This window comes from Oryctolagus cuniculus, chromosome 14, assembly GCF_051225735.1.
Source record: "Oryctolagus cuniculus isolate XC-2025 breed Fujian yellow rabbit chromosome 14, ASM5122573v1, whole genome shotgun sequence".
NCBI classification, from domain to species: Eukaryota; Metazoa; Chordata; class Mammalia; order Lagomorpha; family Leporidae; genus Oryctolagus; species Oryctolagus cuniculus.
In genome coordinates, this window is record NC_142880.1 from 61,792,866 (window position 1) to 61,819,591 (window position 26,726).

General features: G+C 40.1%; 2 protein-coding genes across 11 annotated transcripts in view; one reads left to right on the plus strand and one right to left on the minus strand.

Annotated features, from left to right (window-relative positions):
* Window positions 1–26,098, minus strand: part of LMBRD2 (LMBR1 domain containing 2) — a 60,907-nt gene extending 34,809 nt beyond the window's left edge. The window contains exons 1-7 of the mRNA XM_002713965.6: window positions 25,963–26,098; window positions 25,753–25,878; window positions 12,737–12,969; window positions 11,608–11,705; window positions 8,956–9,051; window positions 5,437–5,604; window positions 4,212–4,422 (exon numbers count right to left, since the gene is read on the minus strand). Of these exons, the coding sequence (XP_002714011.1) occupies window positions 4,212–4,422; window positions 5,437–5,604; window positions 8,956–9,051; window positions 11,608–11,705; window positions 12,737–12,910 (747 nt within the window). The 5' untranslated portion in view covers window positions 12,911–12,969; window positions 25,753–25,878; window positions 25,963–26,098. The remainder of the gene's footprint in view (window positions 1–4,211; window positions 4,423–5,436; window positions 5,605–8,955; window positions 9,052–11,607; window positions 11,706–12,736; window positions 12,970–25,752; window positions 25,879–25,962) is intronic.
* SKP2 (S-phase kinase associated protein 2) overlaps window positions 26,084–26,726 on the plus strand; it is a 62,197-nt gene continuing 61,554 nt past the window's right edge. For 7 of the 10 annotated variants that reach the window (XR_016220128.1, XM_051853834.3, XM_089312732.1 and 4 more), the window contains exon 1: window positions 26,084–26,304. Coding sequence is in view for 7 of the 10 variants with exons in the window: in XM_051853834.3 (XP_051709794.1) it covers window positions 26,297–26,304 (8 nt within the window). In the remaining 3 variants the exon portion in view is untranslated. The remainder of the gene's footprint in view (window positions 26,305–26,726) is intronic. The other 3 variants (XR_016220130.1, XR_016220129.1, XM_002713966.6) reach the window with 3 other exon arrangements.

Here is a 26,726-nt window from a genome sequence, read left to right on the forward strand (position 1 = left end):
AGGAGGGGCCCAAGGACTTGGGCCATCTTCCACTGCTTTCCCAAGCCATAACAGAGAGCTGGATTGGAAAAGGAACAGCCGGAACTAGAACTGGCACCCATATGGGATGCTGGCACCGTAGGGAGAGGATTAACCCACTGAGCCATGGCGCCGGCCCCCAGACTTGAATTTTCAAATTGTCACCTTGAAGCATCATTGACTTAAAGTTTGTTGACTATTAGTATAAATTTATCCTACTTTGGATATGAATTATACAATCTGGCTATATATTATACATGAAATATCTTATTTTTCTGGAAATTATTTAGCCATACTAAGCAAAACTACTGAAATAGTTGTTAGTATTTGATAGATGTTACAAATTTGTTTTCTTCAAAAACTATAATTTTTATAAAATTATTTAAAATATTAACTTTGTTTTCTTCACACAAAACATCATAACCTTTGGTTCTTTTGCTACTATGCTTAATCAATTCATCCTAAGAATGCCAGATAACGTCCCTGCAGGCTTGCTAACAGGTAGTTTTCAGTGAAAATAAGTAGCTGCTTCTCCCTTCTCCAAATTCTCTGCTTAGAAAAATAATAAAAGGTAGCTGCAACCTTTCAGATCATCTGGCAAATACCTTTGAAATGGCTTGACATAGCTTGTAAGTTTACTAACATCTAAAGAAAACAGACACACAGATGAATATATTCATTTCAATGAAAAACATCACAAAGTACTAAACCAATTTTTATAAAGCTGTAGAGGGTTATATGGATAGCTGAAAAAATAATTACCAAGAAACAATAATAGAATTTGTGATCTGTTAAAAGATGTAATGAGAACTAGCATATTTTAAGTTTACTCTCAAACCAAGTAATTCATCACAATTTCTTTCTACATTACATTCTGTACACTTCTATCAGACTGATCAACCAAAACCACATATAGGATCATGTCTTGCCTACCTAGAAGCATCAATGTTTCCTCGCCACAATGATTCCTCGCCACTTTCAAAAGACAGTCTTGACTTTTCAGTATGGCATTCAAGGCCCTACTTTGCTTTATCTTCCCAGCATAAATTATATGTTCACATTAATTTATTCTAAACTTCCTGATGTCTGATTGGAATAGTGTCAAAATTCCAACTCATCCTAGAAGGTCCAGGTTGTATTTCTTTTTTTTTATTTGACAGGTAGAGTTATAGACAGAAAGAGAGACAGAGAGAAAGGTCTTCCTTGCATTGGTTCACCCCTCAAATGGCCACTAAGGCCAGCACTGTGCCAATCCAAAGCCAGGAGCCAGGTACTTCTTCCTGGTCTCCCACAGGTTGTATTTCATCATCTGCTGTGATCATTATCCAGAAATGAAACTTCTCTATATTACTATCTCTCCTTTGTGTCATCCACATCACATTTACCATATACTACAGAGGACTGTTTATACAATTTATACTATAGATAGGTAGTATCTGAACAGCCAGTTCTGCATAGCACTTAATTTGGCATAAATACATTGAATATTTGTTAAATGATAAATTTTTCTCCTCAAATTTATATGTTCTCAGATATTCAGAAAAATATAAAGGATCCCAAGTTACTTTAAATGTAAAGAGGCAGAAATTCATACAGAGAAATCATGCTTTTTTCTTTTGTGTGTGTGAGAGTGTGTATGAGGGGGTAGCAGCGTTCTGCTTTCTATGTTGACTTCCTCTTCTTTTTCTTTTCATTATTTATGAGAAAGGCAGAGTTATAGCGAGAAGAAGGGAGACAGGGAAAGAGAGAGAGCGAGCTTCTCTCCACTGGCTAACTCCCCAAATGTTTGCAATAGCCAGGGCTAGGCCAGGAGAGCCTGGAGCTTCTTATGGGTCTCTCACGTGGGTGTGGGGGTCCAAACATTTAGGCCATCTTTGGCTGCTCTCTCAAGTGCATTAGCAGGCAGCTGCATAGGAAATGGAGCAGCTGGGACTCAAACTGGAGCTCATAAGGGATGCCAGCATCGCAAGTGGAGGCTTTACCCACTATGCCACAATGCCAGCCCTGCTTCTATTTTCAAAACATTCATTAGAAGGTTTGGCTTTTTATTTACATGGAAATAGAATTTGGCCTTTACTTGGACAGTTAAGCCCCAGATCTGTGAGACAATAAATTTCTGTTGCTTAAGCCACCCAGTTTGTTGCTTGTGGCTTATAGTTCTAGGAAGCTAATACAGTAGCCTTCCCTGAAGAACTTATGTTAAGAACTGAAAGTGAAGTAAGAATTAGCTGAAGAGATCAGAGAAGATAGCATCCCAAGGGGTTGACAATAGAACACTCAAAGACAGAAAAGAGGCAATGAGTATAATGGCTAAGAGTAGGGATCATTAAGGCAGATCAAATTCTGCTCACCACCTGTTCTCAACCTGGACTACAGCCAGGCTCATTCATTTATGTATTGCCTATGGCTGCTTTCACACTGCAATGACACAGTGGTTCCAACAGAGATGATATGGCACACAAAACCATATTTACCATCCAGTCCTTTACTGAAAAAATTTGTCAGCCATATAATGCATGAACTAATGATAGACTGCTTGGCTCTCTAACTTATTAGCTGTATGAACATGGGAAAGCTATTTAATCTCTCTGTACCTTGTTTTCTGCATTTATAAAATGCAGATAAAAAATTTTTCCCTAAAGTTGTGTGAGAATTAAATGTACTAATATATGTAAAGAGGTTAAAAATCTTCAGCAAATAGTAAGTCTATATAATTGTTGCTATCCTCACCAATATTAAGTTTGAGGAATCAAGTTGAGTGTTAGGCAAATAGTAAGTCTAAACAACTGTTTATTATTTCATTATCATTAGCAAATTATAGAAAAAAAGTAACCAAAATGAGAAAGTTAGAGGCTTGGGATGAGTCTAGAGAGCTAAAATGGGTAAAACTAATTTTTGTAGGCCATATTAAAACATTTTGGTGTTTAATATAATGAAAAGCTTTCAGGGGTCAGCAGTGTGGCATGGTAGATAAAGCCACCACCTGCAGTGCCTGCATCCCATGTGGGCACCTGTTTGAGACCCAGCTGCTCCACTTCTGATCCAGCTCTCTGCTGTGGCCTGGGAAAGCAGTAGAAGATGGTCCAAGTCCTTGGGCCCCTGCACCCACGTGGGAGAATTGGAGGAAGCTCCTGGCTCCTGGCTTCTGATCAGCACAGCTCCGGCCATTACAGCCATCTGGGGAGTGAACCAGCGGATAGAAGACCTCTCTCTTTCTACCTCTCCTTCTTTCTCTGTGTAACTCTGATTTTCAAATAAAGAAATAAATCTTAAAAAAAAATCTAAAAAAAATGTGAAATTTTAAGTTGGACATTTAACATAATTAGAATGGTGCATTTTTCTTAGTGGAGTAAAAAATGTGAAGTGACTACAATAATCTCTTTAAATCCACAACCAAAGTATTTATTTTTTTATTTTTAAAGATTTATCTATTTATTTGAAAGGCAGAGTTACAGAGAGGCAAAGGCAGAGAAAAGGTGGTGGTGGTGGGGTCTTCAATCTGCTGGTTCACTCCCCAGATGGCCACATTAGCCAAAGCTGGGCCAATCTGAAGCAAGCAGCCAGGAGCCAGGAGCTTCTGGGTCTCCCCTGCAGGTACAGGGGCTGATGGACTTGGGCCATCTTTCACTGCTTTCCCAGGCCATAGCAGAGGGCTGGATCGGAAGCAGAGCAGTCAGAACTCTAACTGGCACTCATATGGGATGCTGGCACTGCAGGTAGGCGGCTTTACCTACTATGCCACAGTGTCGGCCCCCAAAATATTTCTTAACAGTAAAAGTGGTTTAAGTTATCTGCATCTCAGGTGTAAATAAAGTGGTTCATTGAGACTACAGATAGGAAGCAAAATTATTGATTCAAACTCCTATGCAATGGTTCTCTAAAGAAGTTTATAGATATAACCTTGGGTTAAGCTTTCAAGAAGTGTCCTCTGATTGCCATTTTCACTTCTATGTTAGATAACCTTGTAACTTATCATCTGATCTGCGACACTTTTGATAGTAACACTATTAAATGTTACCCCAAGTCGACAAGCATAGCCCTGAATGGGCAATAAGAATTCATCTAAGATGACACATTGCCAAAACTACAGCCTGAAACCCACCAGTGTGCCAAAAACAACAAAAACCAACAGTGACTAAAAGAAGATACATTCAACTTGGTGACTGTTTTTTATGAGGTTTAAATTTGCTTACCTCCATAACATCTTCTAAATTTTCTTCTGCATCTGCTTTCTCTGTCATGAGTTTGGCTGCCTTAAAATAAGTCTTCATAAGTAGATAACCTCTTTTTGCTCCATTCCAGTATGATCGAGGTATTTCCACCAAGCCATATCCCAACAACAACACAAGAAGAAACAGACCCCATGTATTTGCAGCAGCAATCCCAATCATTTGAAGCTGGTTCCTAAGAACCAGAAAACAAAAGCAGTCAGCTGTGATAAGTACATTTTCCTATAAAAATCTAAGATGAAAGTAAATACTATCAAATGTTTGGTCAGAAAACAACTGCCCTAAGGATAAATAGGAATTTAGATGAAAAAATTAGACCTTCAAATCCTCAGCTCTCTTATTAACAGCATAGAATCTATGCATTTTGATGGAAATATCAAGTATGACTGCAAAAATAGATTTTAACACAGGAAACACTTCTTTTATTACAGTTAAAATTAGAATACAGGATAATTCGTAGCAAGAAAAAATACAGGGAGGCCCATCACTACTGATCTATTGCTAAATTTTCAGCCTGTACTCTTAATATAATATTATAAGATATTAAGTATAAAATAGTTTTCAATTTTGGGGGTATAAACCTAAAATTATACTATGGACAAATATAACTTCAAACTAAAGTTAAAACAGAAAGAAAAGTATTCATAAATTCCAGTGAAAAAGAAAACCAGGCACTTGCTCATTTACAAAATTTGAAATTCTATCCAAAAATAATGTTATTACTTTAAACATATAGCTATAGACAAAGTACCAACCCATTGCCAGCAGCTATTTTTAAAGATGTTATTCCATATTTTCTTTCTTAGTAATAAGGATGATTCAGATACTATTTTGGAGAATCGATAAAACATACAGATTGATACAGATTTCTTGATAAAATATGTGTTTATACATAAGAGGTAAAATCAATTTTGCTTTTTTAGGATTTATTTATTTGAAAGGTAGAAGTACAGAGAGACGGAAAGAGAGATGGTTCTCTCTGGAGCTTCACCTGGGACTCCCACATGGGTGGCAGGGGCCCAAGTACTTGGGCCATCTTCCACTGCTTTCCCAGAGAACAGCAGGGAGCCAGATTAGAAGTGGAGTAAACAGTATTCAAACTGGCATTCATATGGGATGTCAGCCTGCTACACTGCAACTCAGCCCCTGAAAATTAACTTTAAAAAGAACAATGATAATATTTTCTTACCATTCTAAATGCAAACGTGGGTTTACAGCTACATAAATTAGAAATGCTCCAAAAATCAGTAAGTAAGTGCCGTAGTATATTGCATTCTCTATCAGAGCAGTTTTAATCTTTCCAGTGATGGAAAATCCTCCTGATCTTGCATATGACTGCATAAAAGGTAACAGAATCCTGTATGGGTGGACAAAATATGAGTAAATAACAAAGCATTTATATATGTGTATAATCTCAAAATACAAGAAATATATGAATCTCAAATTTAATGTGTAATTTTCCTCACTAAGAAATTACAAGGGGCAGGCATTATGGTGCAGCAGGTTAAGGTGTCACTTGAGACACCTGCATCCTATACTGGACTGCCTTGGAAGGAGTCCTGCACCCAGTTCTGTTACAGCTTCCTGCTGCATGGCTGGGAAGCAGTAGGTATTGACCTAAATACATGGGTTCCTATTATCCACGTGGGAGACCCAGATGGAGCTCCTAGCTCTTAGCTCCTAGCTTTGGTCTGGCCCAGCCCTGGCTTTTGTGGGCATTTGGGGAGTAAACTAACAGATGAGAGATCTCTCTGTCTCCCCTCTTCCTTTTCTAATTCCTCTCTGACACTGCCTTTCAAGCCAATGTTTTTAAAATGAAATGATTATGAGTAATTATGTTTTATTATTGAAAAAGCCATAATATATGAATATTTTTGTAATAATAAACTTTGCAAAATGCAAAGGCTCATGCAAGGCACATTCTGGGGAGGTAACAATAAACAGCAGAGAATGTGACAGTGTAAGTGACTTAAGATGAGTCTAAAAATGGAGATTAAAACCTTTATGAAGAGTTTGGATTGCATCCCAAGGAGGAAATATTTTCTTTATCAGAAAAGAGACATGATCACATTGCACTTTACTAATATTTCATCAAAGATAATGGAATGAAAGAGAGGAATACTGAAACCAGATGACAGGGCTAAGAGTGATGGTTTTGGTAAGAAGCAGGAGAGAAGACTGGTGGTTAATACATTGACTTTGAAGTAACCTGGAAGACACCTAAAAATTGCTGCACAAGAAGCAGCTGGCTATCCAGATTCAGATACAAATATGTGGATTCCAGTACTGAAATAAAATCAATAAATGAGATCTGGAAGGGTGACTATGCAGAAGGCAAAAGAAACTGAGACTAACTCTAAGAAATACTAACTGTTGGGAGAGAGGTCCAGAAATATAAGGAAAAGGAGTTAGAAATGGAGACTGAATCCAGACAGTAGAGGGGTAAGGAAAAAGGAAGGAAGGGGGAGAAGAAAGTAGAAAAGTAGAACAAAGTGTTTCAAAGTGGAGATGGAAATACTATCCAATGCTGCCAAGAAGTCAAGTAAATTAAGGACCAATATGTGGGACGGAAAAAAAAAAGAATGTAGAAAGAAGGTTACTATGAGTTGAGGAATAACTAAAAAATAAGCAATTGAAGACATCGAATGTAGAAAATTCATTTAAGCAATCTAGAAACTGTGGTATACATATAAAATGGGATATTTTACATAAATGAAAAAAAACCAGAATGCTGATACATAAAACACAGCATTGATGTATCTCCAAAGTATGTGAACAAAGCAAGAGAGCTGTAAAAGTTCCTATTATAAAACTCCACATTCATAAAATTCACAAACAGGTAAATCCCACTCATGGTGATGGAGGTTAGAATCACAGTAACCTTTGTGGGCGGGGGATAACCGGAAGGGGCCACAAACAAGGCTACGAAGGACATGGTTAATTTCCATATAATCTGATGATTTCTGGTATATAGGAGTATTCATTTTGAAAACCCTTAAGCTAAACATAAGTTGTGCATTTTGGGGGACAGATTTATACCTCAATGTAAAGAAAAAAAGTATCTATAGAATAATATGACTAACTAAAAGTTGGAAATAGTACTAGGAAGAGGGAGATGAAGGTCTCTGGTTAACAGGTATAAAGTTACATTAAAGCAACAGAAATAAGTTCTCATGTTCTATCATATATTTCAAAATAACTAGAAGAGAAAATATAGAATGTCTCACCAAATTCTTGATACATATTTGAGGTAATAGATATGCTAATTATCCAGATTTGGTAATTACAAAAGGTATTCATAAATTGAAATACCACACAGTATCCTGTAAATCTGTACAATTATGTTAATTAAAAATAAAACTAAAAGATTATAATAAACAAAAAATGTTTAAATACATCTCTACTCAAATGTAGCTGTGATGAGTTCAATGATTTGGAAAAGGATTTGAGTTCACAGACTTCATTTCTTTCTTTTATGTTTAAAGGATGAGAAAATTGCATGCTTTGTGGAAATTGGAAGCTATAAGTAGGCACCAAGAGTTGAAGGTGGGTAAGCCCATAGTTTAGGAAGAGGCATAAGCTTTAGCAAGAGTGATTTTTCCACCCTTGGAGAGGAAGGCAGAAAGAATGGGTAGGTAGGTAGGTATGTTTGCTGGGAAGAAACTGAAAGACTGCTATCTGATGACTTCTATTTTCACAGTAAGGTAGAAGAAGGTAATGTCACCTGGTAAGAGTCGATGTGATTTTTGGGAGGAGTAGGAAAGAGCCACAAAGAGGATATCAATAGTAGAATGACTGGAAATATTTGTTGTATTGAATGGCAAGCAAGCAGATTAATGAAACAAAGAAGGGAAGTCTGGCAAGGTTGAGAGCCCAGCAAAGTTTAAGAACATGAGTCTATAGGGGATTTTTCTATATAGTGATTTTTCTCCTGCAGTGTTCTCAATCACCAGTTTTAGAACTTTGTTGCTGGCAGAATAAAAGACCGCAGTGGAACACAAGAGAAAGACAAAGCCATAATGGGTAAAAATAAAGATTTGGAATTAATTACTAATCAATGAAACCATGGTCATCAACTGTACAGGGAGAATCAGACAGAATGATTAGAGGTAAGACTCTAGGGAAGACCAGCTTCTAAGGAAATGAGCCACAGAACTGAAGGCAATTTCCAGGAAGGAAATTTAGAAGGTTGGCCTAAGAAAACAGAAAGAAAATCCAGGAATAATGATAACCTTATCAAGTGCAGTTTCACATAATAATGGGGCTGGAAGAAGACTGGTTTGAAGGTCGAAAGAAATAAGTCTCTGGAAGGAAATAGTGACAAACAGTTTATGTGTTTTCAATTTACCTTTTTTATTTTTACTTTTTTTTTTAAGATGGGACACACTTGAGGAGGGGTTTGGGGAGAGGGAGATATTTCATCAGCTGGTTCAACTCCTCAAATGGCTCCAACAGCTAGGGCTGGGACAGGCCAAAGCCAGGAGTTCCACCTGGGTCTCCCACGTGGATGGCAGTGGATGGCACCTGGGCCATCATCTACTGCCTTCCCAGGCACATTAGCTGGAAATAGGTTTGCAAGCCGAACTGCTGGGACTCAAACTGGCACTCTGCTATGGGTTGCTTAAGTCACAAGTGGGGGGATTTAACTTCCTGCACCACAACACCAGCCCCTAAAATTTTAAAAATTTAACATAAAAAATTAACTTACCATGTTAAAAACTGTGATGTCCAATACACTACCCTCCAGAAAATTGGCATGATTCCATCAGGAATGTAACTCCATGGCTTAAAACATGGGTGTTGGCTGTTTAATAACAAGAGAAAGCCAATTAATCATAAATAATGACTAGATGAATCTTACAACAAATTTGCACATAGCAAAGTTCATTTAAAGGCAAATTTTAAGTTACTGACTCTCACTCATAATGTTTCATAGAATTCTTAAAATTTGAAGCTGATTACAAAACTGAAAAGAAGCACACAGAAAGGGAATAAGATAGCTTGTTTTAGAGATGAATGCAATTTAGGTTCTCAGCTTTCAGTGTATTTTCAGTCATTGGGTAAAAATAGGGCATAATGTTCAACTAACAGAATGCAGCAGCCTTTAAAAGTAAAGGTATCTTGAAATCAAATTTCTAATGAATACCTTTGAAATACACACTCATCTCATTTGTAGGGTTGGTTTTTTTGTTTTATTTATTGTCTGCATGGAGTTGGGTTATGGGAAAGGGAAGACATTAGGTAATTAATTCCTGGACAAAGGAATGCTAATTAAATCAGTTACAATAGCATAGCTCTAATAGAATTCCATGCTAACTATCACCTACACAAAATTCTGTCCGAATTTTTTAAGGATATGATGAGTCTCCGATCATAGAGACTTTCATTTACTATAGTCTTCCTACACTATAAGGATATCCTTTAATCCAAGGGCTTCCAACAATCTGCAACTGCTGCTGATTTTCGTCCAGGTTTTTTTTCCCTTAACATTTAATTTTTACTATTTATTTGAGGCAGAGAGACAGAGAGAGCTCCCATCCACTGATTCTCTCCCACAAATGCCTGCAATGCCCTGGCTGGCACTCAAGCCAGGAGCTGGTAACTTAATCAAAGTTTCTCATGTGGCAGCAGGAACCCAATCACTTGAGCCATCACTCTTGCCTCCAAAGGTCTGCACTAGCAGGAAGCTGGAATTAGGAGCCATAAACAGATACCCATTCTAGGTACTTCGACACGGAACCTAGGCATCTTAACTTGCATCTTAATTGCTAAGTTAAGGGGCCAGTGCTGTGGCGTAGCAGGTAAAGCTGCCGCCTGTGGTGCCGGCATCCCATATGGGTGCTGGTTCAAGTCCCAGCTGCTCCACTTCCAATCCAGCTCTCTGCTATGGCCTGGGAAAGCAGTACAAGATGGCCCAAGTCCTTGGGCCCCTGCACCTGCATGAGAGATCTGGAAGAAGCTCCTGGCTCCTGGCTTTGGACCTGCGTGGCTCCAGCCTTTGTGGCCAACTGGGGAATAAACCAGCGGATGGAAGATCTCTCTCTCTGCCTCTCCTCTCTCTGTGTAACTCTGACCTTCAAATCAATCAATCAATCAACCTTTTAAAAAATTGCTAAGTTAAATGTTCACCCCTACATCCAGTTTTGAGCATTGTTTCAAGAGGGTGGTAACACATTGCAAATTTACCTTTACTCAAGCTAGTTTTTAAAGCTGTACACAAATACTACTTAAACCATTGGTAAAAGCTAAGTCAACATTCATTTTTTAACCTGAAAATTTCATTTGAACTCAATATAATCTTTGACAATTTTAATTTTATTCACTCTTTATGAAAAATAATTTCAAAAGGTATGCAATAAGAAAGAAATATCTAATGTACAGAATAACTTGCTTGTCTTTTATCACAACTTTGTAAATTAGGCAAAAGAGAAAATGCATGCTCCATTTTCTTAGATCTGAGACAGGCTGAGAAAAAACATACGTTTTGGAAGTAACATATTTAGTAGGAAGAAGAACTGTACTAAAAAATCATACCTTCAAACTTCTCACTACAGTCTACTGAAAGTTGTTGTATACCAATAAATATTTAAAATACCAATTTAAATAGAATACAATCTAATGAAGTCTACCAGTACAGAAGTGGGAGGAACAGTTGGTAAAATATGACTATTTCAAAATGACTTAACAGAGAAGACATTAGGTATAACCGTTAAGATATCAGTTAATAACTCCACATCCCCTATGAGAACACATGGGTTCAAGTCTCAGCCTCATTTTCATTTATTTATTTATTTATTTATTGACAGACAGAGTGGACAGTGAGAGAGAGAGACAGAGAAAGGTTTTCCTTTGCCGTTGGTTCACCCTCCAATGGCCGCGGCCGGCGCGCTGCGGCCGGCACACCGCGCATGGGGTGCAGGGCCCAAGCACTTGGGCCATCCTCCACTGCACTCTCTGGCCACAGCAGAGAGCTGGCCTGGAAGAGGGGCAACCGGGACAGAATCTGGTGCCCCGACCGGGACTAGAACCCGGTGTGCCGGCGCCGCAAGGCAGAGGATTAGCCTATTGAGCTGTGGCGCCGGCCTTTAGCCTCATTTTCAATTCCAGCCTCCTGCTAATGTGTGCCCTGGGAGTTAGCATGATGGCTCAAATGCCTGAGTCCTACCATCTTTGTGGGATATCTGGATTGGGTTCCCAGCTCCTGACTTTGGCATGGCTAATCCCCAGACATTATAGGCACTTGGAGAGTGAACTAGTGGATGACAGCTATCTGTTTCTCTACGTCTCTCAAATAAATAAATTAAAACAAAGCAAAACATTTTATCTCCTATAATATTAATATTTAGAAAGAAATAAATACCTTGGAGCTGGATTAGCAGTTGCATGTAATCTTGTAGTGTTGTTATTCTCAGGAGGGCTGGAGTTAGCAGCAGCATGCTTGCATCGGTTGTATATCGTCTACATGAAAGGATGCATGGTTAAAACTAAGAATCAAACTGTTATCAAGAATCAAACCAATATCAAATACCAAATAATATAAAAACCAAATAAGAATCAAACCAATATCAAGGAACACACTGGAGTTTATAAATCTATCTTCTTAAATCTACCTTCCTGACTATGCTTTCTAATGATCAATTCTGAAATTAGCATTTAAATTCAAAATATAAGCATATCCTTATACGATTTAGCTATCTTAAAAACTAATGTATCGGCCGGCGCCGCGGCTCACTAGGCTAATCCTCCGCCTTGCGGCACCGGCACACCGGGTTCTAGTCCTGGTTGGGGGGCCGGATTCTGTCCCGGTTGCCCCTCTTCCAGGCCAGCTCTCTGCTGTGGCCCAGCAGTGCAGTGGAGGATGGCCCAAGTCCTTGGGTCCTGCACCCCATGGGAGACCAGGATAAGTACCTGGCTCCTGCCATTGGATCATCGTGGTGTGCCGGCTGCAGCGCGCTGGCCGCGGTGGCCATTGGAGGGTGAACCAACGGCAAAGGAAGACCTTTCTCTCTGTCTCTCTCTCTCTCACTGTCCACTCTGTCAAAAACAAAACAAAAACAAAAACTAATGTATCTCTGGGGCCAGCACCATGGCTCATTTGGCTAATCCTCCGCCTGCGGCGCCGGCACCCCATATGGGTGCCGGTTCTAGTCCCAGTTGCTCTTCTTCCAGTCCAGCTCTCTGCTGTGGCCCAGGAGGGCAGTGGAGGATGGCCCAAGTGCTTGGGCTCCTGTACCCACATGGGAGACCGGGAGGAAGCACCTGGCTCCTGGCTTCAGATTGGTGCAGCTCTGGCAGTGGCGGCCATTTGAGGGGTGAACCATCAGAAGGAAGACCTTTCTCTCTGTCTCTTTCTCTCTCACTATCTATAACTCTACCTGTCAAATAAATAAATAAATAAATAAAAGTCTTTAAAAAACACTAATGTATCTCAAACATGTGGAAGGATTACAAGTTCCTTTTTAAATATGAAAATCAGTTTCACCTCTTACCGTACTGACATCCAGAGGCAATATGAAGACAATAAGAAAGCAGAGATACCAAGCAAGCAGAGTTCCAACAATTACAAGTCTATGCTGTTTCTTAAAGTCTCCATATCGATGAAGTAGAAATAGTGCCAGAAAAAAGACAAAAACAATCTCGAGTCCCAAAGCTGCACCACTCATTATTGAATATTCAGTCTAACCACACTCGTTCACATCCACATCTGGATCATAATTGTACACTGAAAAAAATAAAATAAAAATGCAACTTTAATACAGGAAATGACCATCTGAGGATTTCCTAAATATTTACAAATGTATTAATAACTGAAAACTATCATGCTTTATATTAGACTACAAATAAGATAAAAAGGATAATTCCTACCCTCAAGTCCTTATTTCTCAACTTTTTAAAGCACATCTTAAAATCTTCACATACATAATATCTTCAAAAAAAAGTTATTTGAACAAAAACTACGTTTGTTCTTAAAATATTACAAAGTAAGAAATTCTAAATATAGATATGAACAGTTTCAATATATTTCCTTTGGAGTTTGTTTCTTAATGTTATGAATCCTAATTGTATATTTTAAACAGATATGCTATTGACTAGATCCTAGGAAAAAAATATTTAGTAAAATAGTTTTCTAAGGTCATCCATAGCCCACAATTTAAGATATTCTAAAAGAAAGTCAGGAAGAGACAGAAAGGTAGAGATTATTCATACCTTTCCTTTGTTTGAAGCAATGTTTTTCTTTCACATTAATTCTGTCTAACCAATTAAACTTCCATGATTTGAAATTCTCATTTACTGTTCAAACAACATAGTTAGCATTTTCCATTATCTACATAAATCTTATTTTCATTGAAGAAAGTTACTTTAGCTATTTGATACAAAGAAAATTTATCATATTAAGTTTATCATCTATTCAAAAATAGTTTTAATTATAAATGTCAATGATGTAGACATCAATACAGAGCTAATTTGATATTTCTCTACTCTTAAATAATATACCTTTATTAATTGAAGATAATATGTAATTTTAATCCTTGTGAAATCAATGTTAATCATTGTTGTCTATGAAGTACAACATATTAAAAAATTAATAACCTAACAGAGAATCAAGACTGTGATGGGAGGTAAGCATTGTGGCACAGTGGGTTAAGTTGCCATCCGTGTTCTGGCAATTACACCCCTGATCCAGCTCCCTGCTAATGTGCCTAGGAAGCATCAGATGATGGCTGAAGTACTTGAATTCCTGCTGTGGGAAACTTGGATTGGGAGTTTCTGGCTCCTGGCCTAGACTAGCATAACCTTGGCTGTTGCAGCCATTTCGGGAATAAACCAGTGATGGAAGATCTCTCTCTTTCGCTTCCTGTGTCACTCTGCCTTTCAAATAAATAATAAACAAAATTTTAAAAATAAAGATTGTGATGCAACCCAACAAAAGAAAATAAGGTAGAATCAATGAAATACTTCAAATCAATAAACACTCCAACAAAACTGAGTTATAAACAGAACAAAGAAAGTTTGAGGAATTTAACACTAAATTTACTTATATAATATATCCCTATATGAAATATCACAAAAATCACATTTAAACAGCTATTTTTATCCACTATGTCTTTATATTATCAAAAGTTTCTTTCCTCTTCTTTATATTTCAGCCGTCAGTATTTTCATTTTTGGGGCCGGTGCTGTGGCATAGTGGGCTAAGCCTCCACCTGCACTGCCAGCATCCCATATGAGCGCCAGTTTGTGTCCCAGTTGCTTATCTTCCTCTCCAGGTCTCTGCTTTTGGCCTGGGAAAGCAGTAGAAGATGGCCCAAGTACTTGGGTCCCTGCACCCATGTGGGAGACCCAGAGGAAGCACCTGGCTCCTGTCTTCGGACTGGTTCATCTCCAGCCACTGTGGCCATTTAGGGAGTGAACCAGCAGATGGAAAATCTTTCTTTCTGTTTCTCCTCTCTCTGTCTGTAACTCTACCTCTTAAATAAATAAAATCTTTTACAAATTTTTCATTTTTGTGTCTAAAATTGAATGTTTTATCACTCTCTATTTTCTTACCCTGCTATATTTTTCTTCAATGCACTTACTCATCTGATAGAATGCTAATTTTTTATAAACTGTACCCTGCATATCTCTCCCCACTCTACAATGACTCCTTGAAAGCTCAGACTTGACTCTTTTATTGAGCATTATATTCAAGGTCTCTAATACAGTACATGGCATATGATATATATTCAAGAAATATTTTTGAATAAATAATGAATAAAAGCACTATGGTATATTTTAGTATATGCACTATTTTTTTTTATTATTGCTTCAATCAAAGGCAGTGTAAAACTCTTGTACTTATTACAACTCAAAGGGCTTAAAACTCTACATACTACCAACTACTACCCAAAATTTCAAATTCCATTTTATATAAAAATTTATAAGTAAATTTTATTTATAAGCCAACCATAATTTAAGTGTTAGCTGAAGGTTCAAAATAGAATGTGCTGATGAAAATGGTTGTCAACTTCAAGATTCATCTTTTTTAAAAAAATCATACAATGTGAGCTTCAATGGCACATAATTATTATCCAAAAATCCCCTTACAGATTGACTTAGATATCTCTTTACCTGCAATTGTCCAGTGCAAAGAAAATGATAATCATAGGGGAAACAAAGAATGAATACTAGAATATTACCAAAGAAATTTCAAAGCATAACAGAGTCAAATGTTGGAATATTATTGAAGTATAAGAAATGAAGATTAAGATTATTTAATAACATAAAGTTATTCCAAAATCAATTGAAAAATAAGATATACATACTGGGGCCAGCACTATGGCATAGTAGGCTAAGCCTCCACCTGCAGTGCCAGCATCCCATATGGGTGCCGGTTCGAGTCCCAGCTGTTCTTTTTCTGATCCAGCTCTCTGCTATGGCTTGGAAAAGCAGTAGAAGATGACTCAAGTGTTTGGGCTTCTGTACCCACATGGGAGACTGGAAGAATCTCTTGGCTACTGGCTTCAGATGTTTCTAGCTCCAGCTGTGTGGCCATTTGGGGAGTGAACCAGGGGATGGAAGACCTTTCTCTGTCTCTCCCTTTCTCTATCTGTAACTCTACCTCTCAAATAATTTATAAAGATATATATATATATTTACATAATACTTAAGAAAGAGTACAAACAATGAAATATATGAAAACATAGGTGCTAAGATTGTTGGCATAACCAAACAATAAAACCACAGTTTTGAACTTGCCACACTATTCTTTTTTTTTATTATGGCTCTCAACATTTCAGTATGATATACAATGTTGTAGATGAATACAATTATGCGTCCTTTATTCTAGTCCTAAAGAAATTATTTGGTTACACCTCTTTCCATACTCAGTGTTAGTTTCCTATTGCTGCTATAACAAATTACTATATGCTTAATAACTTAAAACACCACCCATTTATTATCTCATAATTATTATGTGTCAGAAATCCAAGCACAGTTTGGCTCAACTAAGTTCTCTGCTTATGGTCTCACAAAATTAAAATCAAGGTGTTAGTAGGTCTGCATTCCTCTCTGGAGAACAATCAATTTCTTTTTTTTTTTTTAATTTACTTATTTATTTGAAACTCAAGAGTTACAAAGAGATAGGAGAAAGAAAGGTCTTCCATTCGCTGGTTCACTCTCCAATTGGCCACAACGGCTGAGGCTGTGCCTATCTGAAGGCAGGAACCAGGAGCTTCTTCTGGGGTCTCCCATGTGGGTGCAGAGGCCCAAGGACTTGGGCCATCTGAACTGCTTTCCCAGGCCATAGCAGAGAGATGGATGGGAAATGGAGCAGCTGGGACTCGAACCAGCACCCATATGGGATACTAGCACTGCAGGGAGTGGCTTTATCTGCTACGTCACAGGGCCAGTCCCAGAACCACCAATTTCTCAAGTCATTCAAGCTGCTGGCAAAGTTCAGCTTTAGGCCTGAGATCCCTGTTTTTTGGTAGCTACCAGCTGGCACTTGCCCTAGCGCTATATGCCTTTCTCCAGCTTTCCATGTGTGTATTTTTTCAACTGTATAGATTTTGGGCGATGTTGTGGCAAAGCAGCTTAAGCCACGTGACATGAACATCTCACATCAGAGCGTGAGTTTAAGTCCCAGCTGCTTCCCGTTCTATCCAGCTCCCTGCTAATATGCCTGCGAAAGTGGCTGAGGATAGACCAAGTACTTGAACCCCTGCCACAGATGATGGAAACCTGGATGGAACTCCTAGCTCCAGCAGTTGTGGCTATTTGGAAAGTGAACCAGCAGATGGAAGATCTCTTTCTCTATGTCTCTCCCTCTCTGTGTAACTTTGCATTTCAAATAAATAAATATATATGGTTTTTTAAGATTTATCTTTTAATTGTAAACATGATGTTTTGAAATTCAAATAGAGTGGAATTATTACCATGATCAAGTAAATTAACTTACCTACCTCACTTAGTTAAGTTTTTCTCCTTTTTTCCTCGCTCCCTCTCTTCCTTTCTGTGTGTGTATTCCTGTATACCTTAGAGGCAACCATGGCTTGCCTAACTAGTCCATCTCACGCTTAGTCAGTTTCTCTGACTGCCTCTTCCATCCTCAGGTAGAAAAACGCTCTACTTTCCAGGGCTCACCTGATCATCGTGGGCCCACCTGATAATCTAATAGTTGCTGATTCTAGAGATTAGGGTATAGGTGTTTTTTGGGGTAGGGGAGAGGGTCTAATTTTCTGTTTACCACACCATCTATTTTGTTCAGGTTGAAGTCTGGCTGTTATGACACAAGTTAAACCTAGCAGTCCCATAAAACTGGATATAAAAATTGGAGGGGCCGGTACTGTGGCATAGAGGGTAGGGCCACCGCCTGCAGTGCTGGCATCCTATATGGATGCCGGTTCGAGTCCCAGCTGCTCCACTTCCAATCCAGCTCTCTGCTATGGCCTGGAAAAGCAGTGGAGGATGGCCCAAGTCCTTGGGTCCCTGCGCCCGTATGGGAGACCTGGAAGAGGCTCCTGGCTCCAGATTGGCACAGCTCCAGCCATTGCAGCCAATTGGGGAATGAACCAGCAGATAGAAGACCTCTCTCTCTCTCTCTCACTCTCCCTTTCTCCCTCTCCCTCTCTCTCTCTGCCTCTCCTTCTCTATGTAACTCTGACTTTCAAATAAAATAAATAATTCTTTAAAAAATGAAAATAAAAATTGGAGTTTCCCTAACCTGAGATGTGAATATAATAACTTTAAAGTTCATCTTTGACTTTGTACCTACATTCAATAGAGGAGTTGTATTTTATAGTCCAAAAGAATAATACTTTGAGATTCCTTATAAACTTCTAGAGCAGCTTTGGTTATTTCAACTGGATAATTAGCTGCTAAAATCAAAGAGTACCCTATTCTCTATCAGATTTATTTATTCATATATAAATTCATAATTATAAGGCATAAAACAATTGTTAATTAAAGTCTAATGATAATAAAGACTGGATAACTCAAGCTTGACTTATCAAAAAAAAAAAACCTCATTGCTAGGGGGATAGCAATCTGGCAATATGAAGCAAAAATTTTTTTAAAAGTACATACTTTTTGTCCTAGTATTTCCTCTTCAAATAATTGTTTTCAAGAGAAACCAAAATGCGAACAAAAATTTATCCACTATGTTAGTTTTCACAAAAATTTATCCACTATGTTAGTTTTCACTACAACATTACAGAACAACTCAAATGTTGGTACTCAACAGTTCAGAAGGTCTACCAGGTTCATCACTACCCACTGCCCTTTTGAGAAAAACATCAAGAGTTTCATAAATCATTAATCCTGCTACTATGGGCAGTCTGATGGGAGCAGGGATCTACACCCAAGTTAAAGGCTAACTAACAGCAACTCTCTATTGCAGACAATGGCTAAAATGGTTCTCTTAGTCTAGAAGCAGACACCTTTAAGAGATGCCAAAAGGTATAGAGATGGGATGTGAGGGACTATACACAAGAAATATACATATATGTATGAACAGATATATAACCAAATGCTTACACTGGCTATCACCATACAGTGAAGATTATCCTATTTTCTTCTTTGTGCTTTCTTGTACATTAATACCATTGCACTATTTGGGACGTGCTCAAGCTGACTTGCCCCGAATGGTAGAGTTAGAAACATACCAGGAGATTCCAATTCAATCCCATCAAGGTGGCATGTACCAATGCCATCTCACTAGTCCAAGTGATCAATTTCAGTTCACAATTGATCATAATGAAAGGACTAAGAGCCAAAGGGATCACATAAATAAGACTAGTGTCTGCAAATACTAACTGATAGAATAAAAATGGGAGAGAACAATCCAACATGGGAAGCAAGATACACAGCAGACTCATAGAATGGCAGATGTCCTAAACAGCACTCTGGCCTCAGAATCAGCCCTTAAGGCATGCGGATCCAGCTGAAAAGCCCATGAGAATATTTCAGGCATGGAAAGCCAAGACACTCTGGCAAAAAAAAAAAAAAAAAAAAAAAAAAACAAACAAACCACCACCACCACCAAACCAAACCTAAATGAAAGATCTCCGCAAGTGAGATCCCAGTGGAAAGAACAGGTCATCAAAGAAGAAGGTATCTTTCTCTGAAGGGAGGAGAGAACTTCCACTCTGACTATGACCTTGTCTAAATATGATCAGAGTCAGTGAACTCAAAAGGCTTCCATAGCCTTGGCAGCTCATGACAAGAGCCTAGGGTGATTACTGATGCCATAAACAAGAGTGTCAATTTGTTAAGTCAACAACAGGAGTCACTGTGCACTTACTCCTCATGTAGGATCTCTGTCCTTAATGTGCTGTACATTGTGATTTAATGCTATAACTAGTGCTCAAACAGTATTTTTCACTTTGTGTTTCTATGTGGGTGCAAACTGTTGAAAACTTTACTTAATATGTGCTAAACTGATCTTCTGTATATAAAGAGAATTGAAAATGAATCTTTTTTTTTTAACTTTTATTTAATGAATATAAATTTCCAAAGTACAGAATATGGATTACAATGGCTTCCCCCCTATAACTTCCCTCCCACCCGCAACCCTCCCCTTTCCCTCTCCCTTCCCCCTTCCATTCACATCAAGATTCATTTTCAATGAAGGTGGCCATTTGGGGAGTGAACCAACAGAAGGAAGATCTTTCTCTCTGTCTCTCCCTGTCACTGTCTGTAGCTCTACCTCTCAAATAAATAAATAAAATTTTTAAAAAAATAAAAAAATACTCTTAGTGTCATTTTTTTGGTTAGTACTAATGGTTTTAGATACCCTTAATCATTTTAATAAGGTGTCTATAAAATTTAAAACATTACATATTGTATTTGAACTAGCTAGTGAAGAGTAAGGAAGAAAAATTAGCTCATTGAGACTGTAGATGTTCCATTAGTTAAATTTCAAAATTATTAACACAGGAACTTTCAGAGATAGGTTGAGACTGTGACGTGGAAAGGAAGCAGTGGAGGACGTGTAAGGACATTTACTTGCTATAGTTGTGGTTGTGGTGTGCTCATACTTAAATACAAGTAGTGACATTTGTTGCCCAATAATCTGGAGTAGTCTCCTGCATTTATCTGTACTAAAATAACTATAAATTAATGGTATAATGAAAGCATTAAATAGTTATCTTTACTCAGTTATATAACATAATAAAATCTAGGAAACAATTCAAGATCCTAACAATGGAAAATCAAAGGAACCATTACTAGAAGTGAATGATAAAAAAATCAACAATTATCTATTTCCAATCAAACAGTTTTCCAGACATAATCATTATTTTTATATTCAAAGATTCCAGGTACCCAGAGTTCAGTTTAAGATGTAAAAAGTCTTTTTTTTTTTTTTGAAGCCATCTACGATCTGAGTTGACAAACTAACCAGAGAACCTGTATTCCAAAGTGTGAAAAGCCTCTCCAAGAGGGGGAAATACAAATTATTTTACCTTGGCCAAGACACAAAGGAGAGAGATAGCAACCACGTGGACAGATAAAGACAACTAAAATTTTAATAAATTGTTAAGCATTACAGGTATAGAAACTACAAGATTTATTTTGATAGGGAATAATACTTAGAATTCTAATAATTTTCTTTAAAAAAAAGGAATGGTGGGGCCTGCATTGTGGCAAATGGGTTAAGCCTCTGCCTGTAATACTGGCATCCCATATGGGAGCCAAGTCAAGTCCCAGCTGCTCCACTTCTGATCCAGCTCCCTGCTAAGGTGCTTGGGAAAGAAGCAGACGGTGGCCCAAGTCCTTGTGCCCCTGTATCCACGTGGGAGACCTGGATGAATCTCCTGGCTTCAACTTGTCCCAGCCCCAGCTGTTGTGGCCATATAGGGACTGAACCAGCGGACAGAAGCTCACTCCCTTGCTTGCTCACACTCAATCTCTCTGGCTGTCTCTCCCTCTCTCTCTCTCTGTGACTCTGCCATTCAAATGAGTAAAATGGATATTTTTAAAAAATAAAGAATAGCTAACATTTAATGTTTTACTCTTAATATATTCCTAGCATCATGCTAGTACTTACGGTTTATTTAATTAGACTTTACAATCTAGTAAGAAAAAATGTAGTATCCTTGCTTAAATGAAAAGAAAGGGCATAGAAAGGTAAGTAATTCTTCCAAGTTCCCATAGCTAGTGAGGGGCAAAGTTGTGATTCAAACTGAGGCAACCTAATTACAAAGCCTGATTCACAATTACATGTCTCTTCTCCAACTCCACTCCCAATATCCTTTTTAAATGCCATTTAAGGCCGGCGCCGTGGCTCACTAGGCTAATGCTCCGTCTGCAGCGCCGGCACCCCGGGTTCTAGTCCCGGTTGGGGTGCTGGATTCTGTCCCAGTTGCCCCTGTTCCAGGACAGCTCTCTGCTGTGGTCCAGAAGGGCAGTGGAGGATGGCCCAAGTGCTTGGGCCCTGCACCCCATGGGAGACCAGGAGAAGCACCTGGCTCCTGCCTTTTGATCGGCGTGGTGCGCCGGCTGCAGCGGCCATTTGGGAGGTGAACTAATGGAAGGAAGACCTTTCTGTCTCTCTCTCTCTCATTGTCTAACTCTGCCTGTCAAAAAAAAAAAAAAAATGCCATTTAAATTGTCCAAAAAATATACTTTATTCAGTTGTCATAGTGATGAATTAGAAAAATACTCCTGCTAATTATTTTCTGATATATCAAGATAAAATGCTATGAAAGTCATAGTTAATATAGAATTTAACTAAATACTTTTATCTCTCAGGTAATACTGACATTACTTGATCTGGGATAATATATCACTCTGCTCAACACGGAAAAACCAGAAAACAAAGCAAATTTAAACTCTTTTGTTCTTGGCCTAATCTACCTGTCACAGAGCCTTAAGTTGCAAAACACTAAAGATCTACCTTAAAACTGATCCAGGAAAAAAGGATCCTTTTGAAATGTGATTGGCAGGGGCCAGCACTGTGGCATACTGGGTAAAGCCTAGGCCTGCAATGCAGACATCCCATATGGGAACAGGTTTGGCATTCCATAGGAGCGCAAGTTCCTGTCCTGGCTGCTCCACTTCCAGCCCAGCTCTCTGGGAAAGCAGCAGAAGGAAGATGGACTAAGAGCTTGGGCTCCTGCTATCCACCTGGGAGACGCAGACTGAGGATCCCGGCTTCAGCCTGGCCCAGCCCTGGCCATTGTGGCCACTTGGGGAGTGGGCCAGCAGATGAAGGACCGCTGTCTCACTCTGCCTCTCTGTGGCTCTGCCTTTCAGATAAATAAATAAATAAATAAATAAATCAAGAGAGAGAGAGAGAGAGAGAAAGAAGGAAAGAAAGAAAAGAAAGAGAGAAAGAGAAAATCAAGTATGACAAAGGAGATTCTATTTAATTGAATTTTAAAGAAAATTGATGTGCTTTATCCTTAATTCTATCATAGCATGAAATCTTAAAATTTCCTTATTTTTTTTTTTCTTGTCACTTACCTGACAGAAACCAAAGGCTAGAACAATAACATAGCAAGAAGTTTCTATCTGCCAATCACATTTCAAAGATTTACTTACTTATTTGAAAGTCGGAGTTAGAGAAAGGAAAAGGCAACCAGGAGTCCCCCTCCCCAGGCGCATCAGCAGGCAGCTAGATCCAAAGTGGAACAGCTTGGACTGCTGGCCCTGCAGGCAGCAGCTCCACCTACTATGCCACAGTGCTGGCCCCCATACTTGATTTTCAAGAATGACACTAACATTCTACTGAATACATATATACAGCTTGTGTCAGTTATGATTGCCAGTCCTTTCTGGTTCCTTCTGTGCCCTGATAATAGAGATGAACTTGTTAATATGCTATAGTTTTGCATAAATGATGCTGCTTTTGACTCTCTCAAGCATCTCAAATTGTATGATAAACACTTTCCCAATTTACAAAGTCACTTTGCATTCTATTTAAAGTTTCCAAAGAGTACTAGAAAGTACTCGCCTGAATATAATTTGTAGTAATTTTTTTTTTTGACAGGCAGAGTGGACAGTGAGAGAGAGAGACAGAGAGAAAGGTCTTCCTTTGTCATTGGTTCACCCTCCAATGACCACCGAGGACGGCACACCGCGCTGATCCAAAGGCAGGAGCCAGGTGCTTCTCCTGGTCTCCCATGGGGTGCAGGGCCCAAGGACTTGGGCCATCCTCCACTGCACTCCCTGGCCACAGCAGAGAGCTGGCCTGGAAGAGGGGCAACCGGAACAGAATCCAGCGCCCCGACCGGGACTAGAACCCGGTGTGCCGGCGCCGCAAGGCGGAGGATTAGCCTAGTGAGCCGCGGCGCCTGCCCAATTTGTAGTAATTTTAATTTTTAAAAAGTAGTCTTTTGTCCTGGATATTGATCTATTAATATTGGTGCTAAAAATAGTTTTTTTCCCTTACTAGAATGCAAATGGGGTGTGAATAATATTAATCAGGAAAATACCCAACATTAGTATAAATCATCATGCAGTTCTATAAGAACTGAGGGTATGGCTGGCGCTGTGGCCTAATGGGTAAAGCCGCCGCCTGCAATGCCAGCATCCCACATGGGCACCAATTCAAGTCCCGGCTGCTCCACTTCTGATCCAGCTCTCTGCTATGGCCTGGGAAACCAGTAGAAGATGGCCCAAGTCCTTGGGCCCCTGCATCTGTGTGGGAAGACCCAGAGGAAGCTCCTGGCTCCTGAATTCAGATTGGCGCAGCTCCAGTAGTTGCAGCCATTTGGGGAGTGAACCAGCGAATGGAGGACTGACTCTCTGTCTCTGTCTCTCTGTAAGTCTGCCTTTCAAATTCATAAATAAATCTTAAAAAAATATATATGTAGCTAATAATCTGGAGTCTTCAATGGAAACAATTCTTTGCCACATACATTCAAAAGAACTGCACACACCAACTTAAATTTTATTTACTATATTAAGATAAAAGCTGTGATAAAAGGAATGTGAAAAAAATTCCCATATTAACAAGTTGTATTTCTGTTTTCAGGACAGATAACAAAAATCTTGTGGTAAAAGATTGATTTTCATGACTGACAGGCTCTCCCTGAAATCCTAATGTCCAATTAATTCAGACACTGCACATATTCTAGTTCTCAGGGAACGCCTAGCTAAACCCAAGCATGAATGAGGACATTGCTTGTCTGTACATTAGAAGCACGCAGTCTATCAGACCTCCCCACCTTATGAGATCTATACCTGGTCTCTCCCAGATACTTCATATCTCATCATCATGGTGTTTAATTGCTTTTCCTTGTTTATTCTTTCTCCTCCATTAATTTACAAGCTCCCTCTTATTTATTTCATTGAAGGATATTATAACCTTGTTTAAAAGATTTTCTCAATTTTATTAAAAAGACTCTTCAGTAAGTTGGCAGTCTTAAAGAAGTTTTCTCCTTCAGCCAAAGCAACATAAAGGCAATTTTATGCAAAAAAAAATCAACAAGATATCGCATTTTAAAATATACTATATAGAACATTATCGTAATGCATTGTGAACACTCAGTCTAGTATTCCTCACCTAGGACCAAACGATTTGTGAACAGACGCCTTCTTTACAACAGTCCCACTTTCTAGAACAGATTCAAGGTTCATAAACACCTGCCTCCATCAAGAGGCAGTGCCTTTTCAAACTAAGTACCAAGTCTGGCACAAGCACCAGCCGGGGCAAGGGAGGTTTAATTCCAGCATAAAGAGAATCTTTTAACGTTTTTCCAGAAAACCGCGAGGGTATGTCGTTTGATCAAGCTGGCCTGCTTACTTCTGAAATTTATAAATCCTCTTCATCTGCGTTAGGGTTGGAATCCATCCCCCTCCCCTCTTCCACTGTCACACTTGTAGTAGGGTTGCACAATGGATTTCGCCTGGTCATCCGACCTGGAATATGGCACGTTCTCTACTCCAACCGCCTCCAATCTCTTCTCCTCAGAGATAGGCTAAAAAAGCAGCTCGCTTTGAGGCGGCGACACAAACGGATGCAACCGAAAGGCTTTGCAGGTGGCCCCTTGCGTTGCACCGGTCAAGCTCCCTACAAACCTAACAGTCCTCTCACCTACTGCCATGCTAATATTTAAGAGACCTGTCGAGACCGCCAGGGGATGTGCGTCTTCCCTAAGGCACCCTGTAACCTGTGGTCGCCGCCCCTCCCCCCAAAAAATTAAACCACGGCTGCGACTTGGAATTGCCCTTCCGTTTACAAAACGCTTTCACACGCGTTCTCTCTCCGATGTGCGTCATTGTTGTCGTGGCTGTTTTACTAACGAGGCAAGGATCCTGTCCACTGACCCAGTAGTCTAGGGGCCGCCTTCTCCCAGGTGGAGATCGTCCCGGTCGGAGGAACGCGCAGGTGGGACGCCCGCAGCTCGCCGCCTCCCACCCGGCCGGTGGTCCAGGCTACTACCCTCCCTCGGCGGCGAGGGCCGGGGGCCCCGTGGTGGCGGCTACTCGGGGTCTCCCGGGTCCCCTCTCCATCTCCCGCTGCGCTCGATCCCCCGAGCCCAGACCCCAGAGAGTCTCATGCGCTTTCCTTCAGGCTCACCGTCCGATCTCGCTCGACAGCATGTGGAAGGGACGGGAAACTCCGTGTCCGCCACGGCAGTCCAGGCTCTGGGACCCACGCTCGGACGCGACGGCGGTGGCTGTCACCAGCAGGCCCGAGGGCTGTCTGGGGATGAAAACCCGTCAGCAGTTAGGTGGCTGACATTTCCCAGTCAGCCGAAGCACCGCCCACTTCCGCTTCCCCGCCTACCCCGTGGGCCGAGCATCCCCGCACCGCGTGGGGTTGTGGGTATCCAGAGGGCGGGCAGAGCTGTAAGAAAAGGAAGTAGCAAGAGCCAGTCAGACTACGAGGCGGGACTACAATTCCCAGCAGGCTGCGGGGCTGCAGACGGCCGCCGGCGAGGCGAGCGGGCAGAAGAACCCTGCGCGCGCGGCGAGGATGGAACGTTACTAGAGTTCGCGGGTCTGGCGCCGGGGGCCGGAGCCGCACGCTTCGAGCCGCTGCGCGCCAAAGCGGGAATCTAGGAGGCGGGCAGCTCTGCAGTTAATGCAGGTAATTTAAAACATCTGAACCTGTGGACGCCATGCACAGGTAAGCCGTTTGCAAAAAGGAGGAGAGTATGAATGGACCATCTTAATTCTTTTAGGCCGCAGATACTGCTGCTTAACTAATATTGTTATTAATGCCGTTGTAGAATAGACCTTTCTTGGGGAAAGTGCGGGTGGATGGCCGCCTTGGTGCGGGAATCGGTGTCCCGCTTTATTTGGCTTCCCCGCGGCCGGTTTCAATCACTGTGTGTGATCGCCCTTGTACTTTCCTTGTTCTCTCCCCTGGAAGAAATTCTCGGGGCCTTCTGCTTGACCGCAAATCGGAAAGCCTTTTCGATTTTTTTCCGGTTACTTTCTCCTTCATTCCCGGGGAACTCGCCGCGGGCACGTAAAAAGTGCCGTTCTGTTAGCTGCGGCGACGGTTTCCTACCGGGTGTAACCTGTAGCTTGCTTTGTGCCCACCTT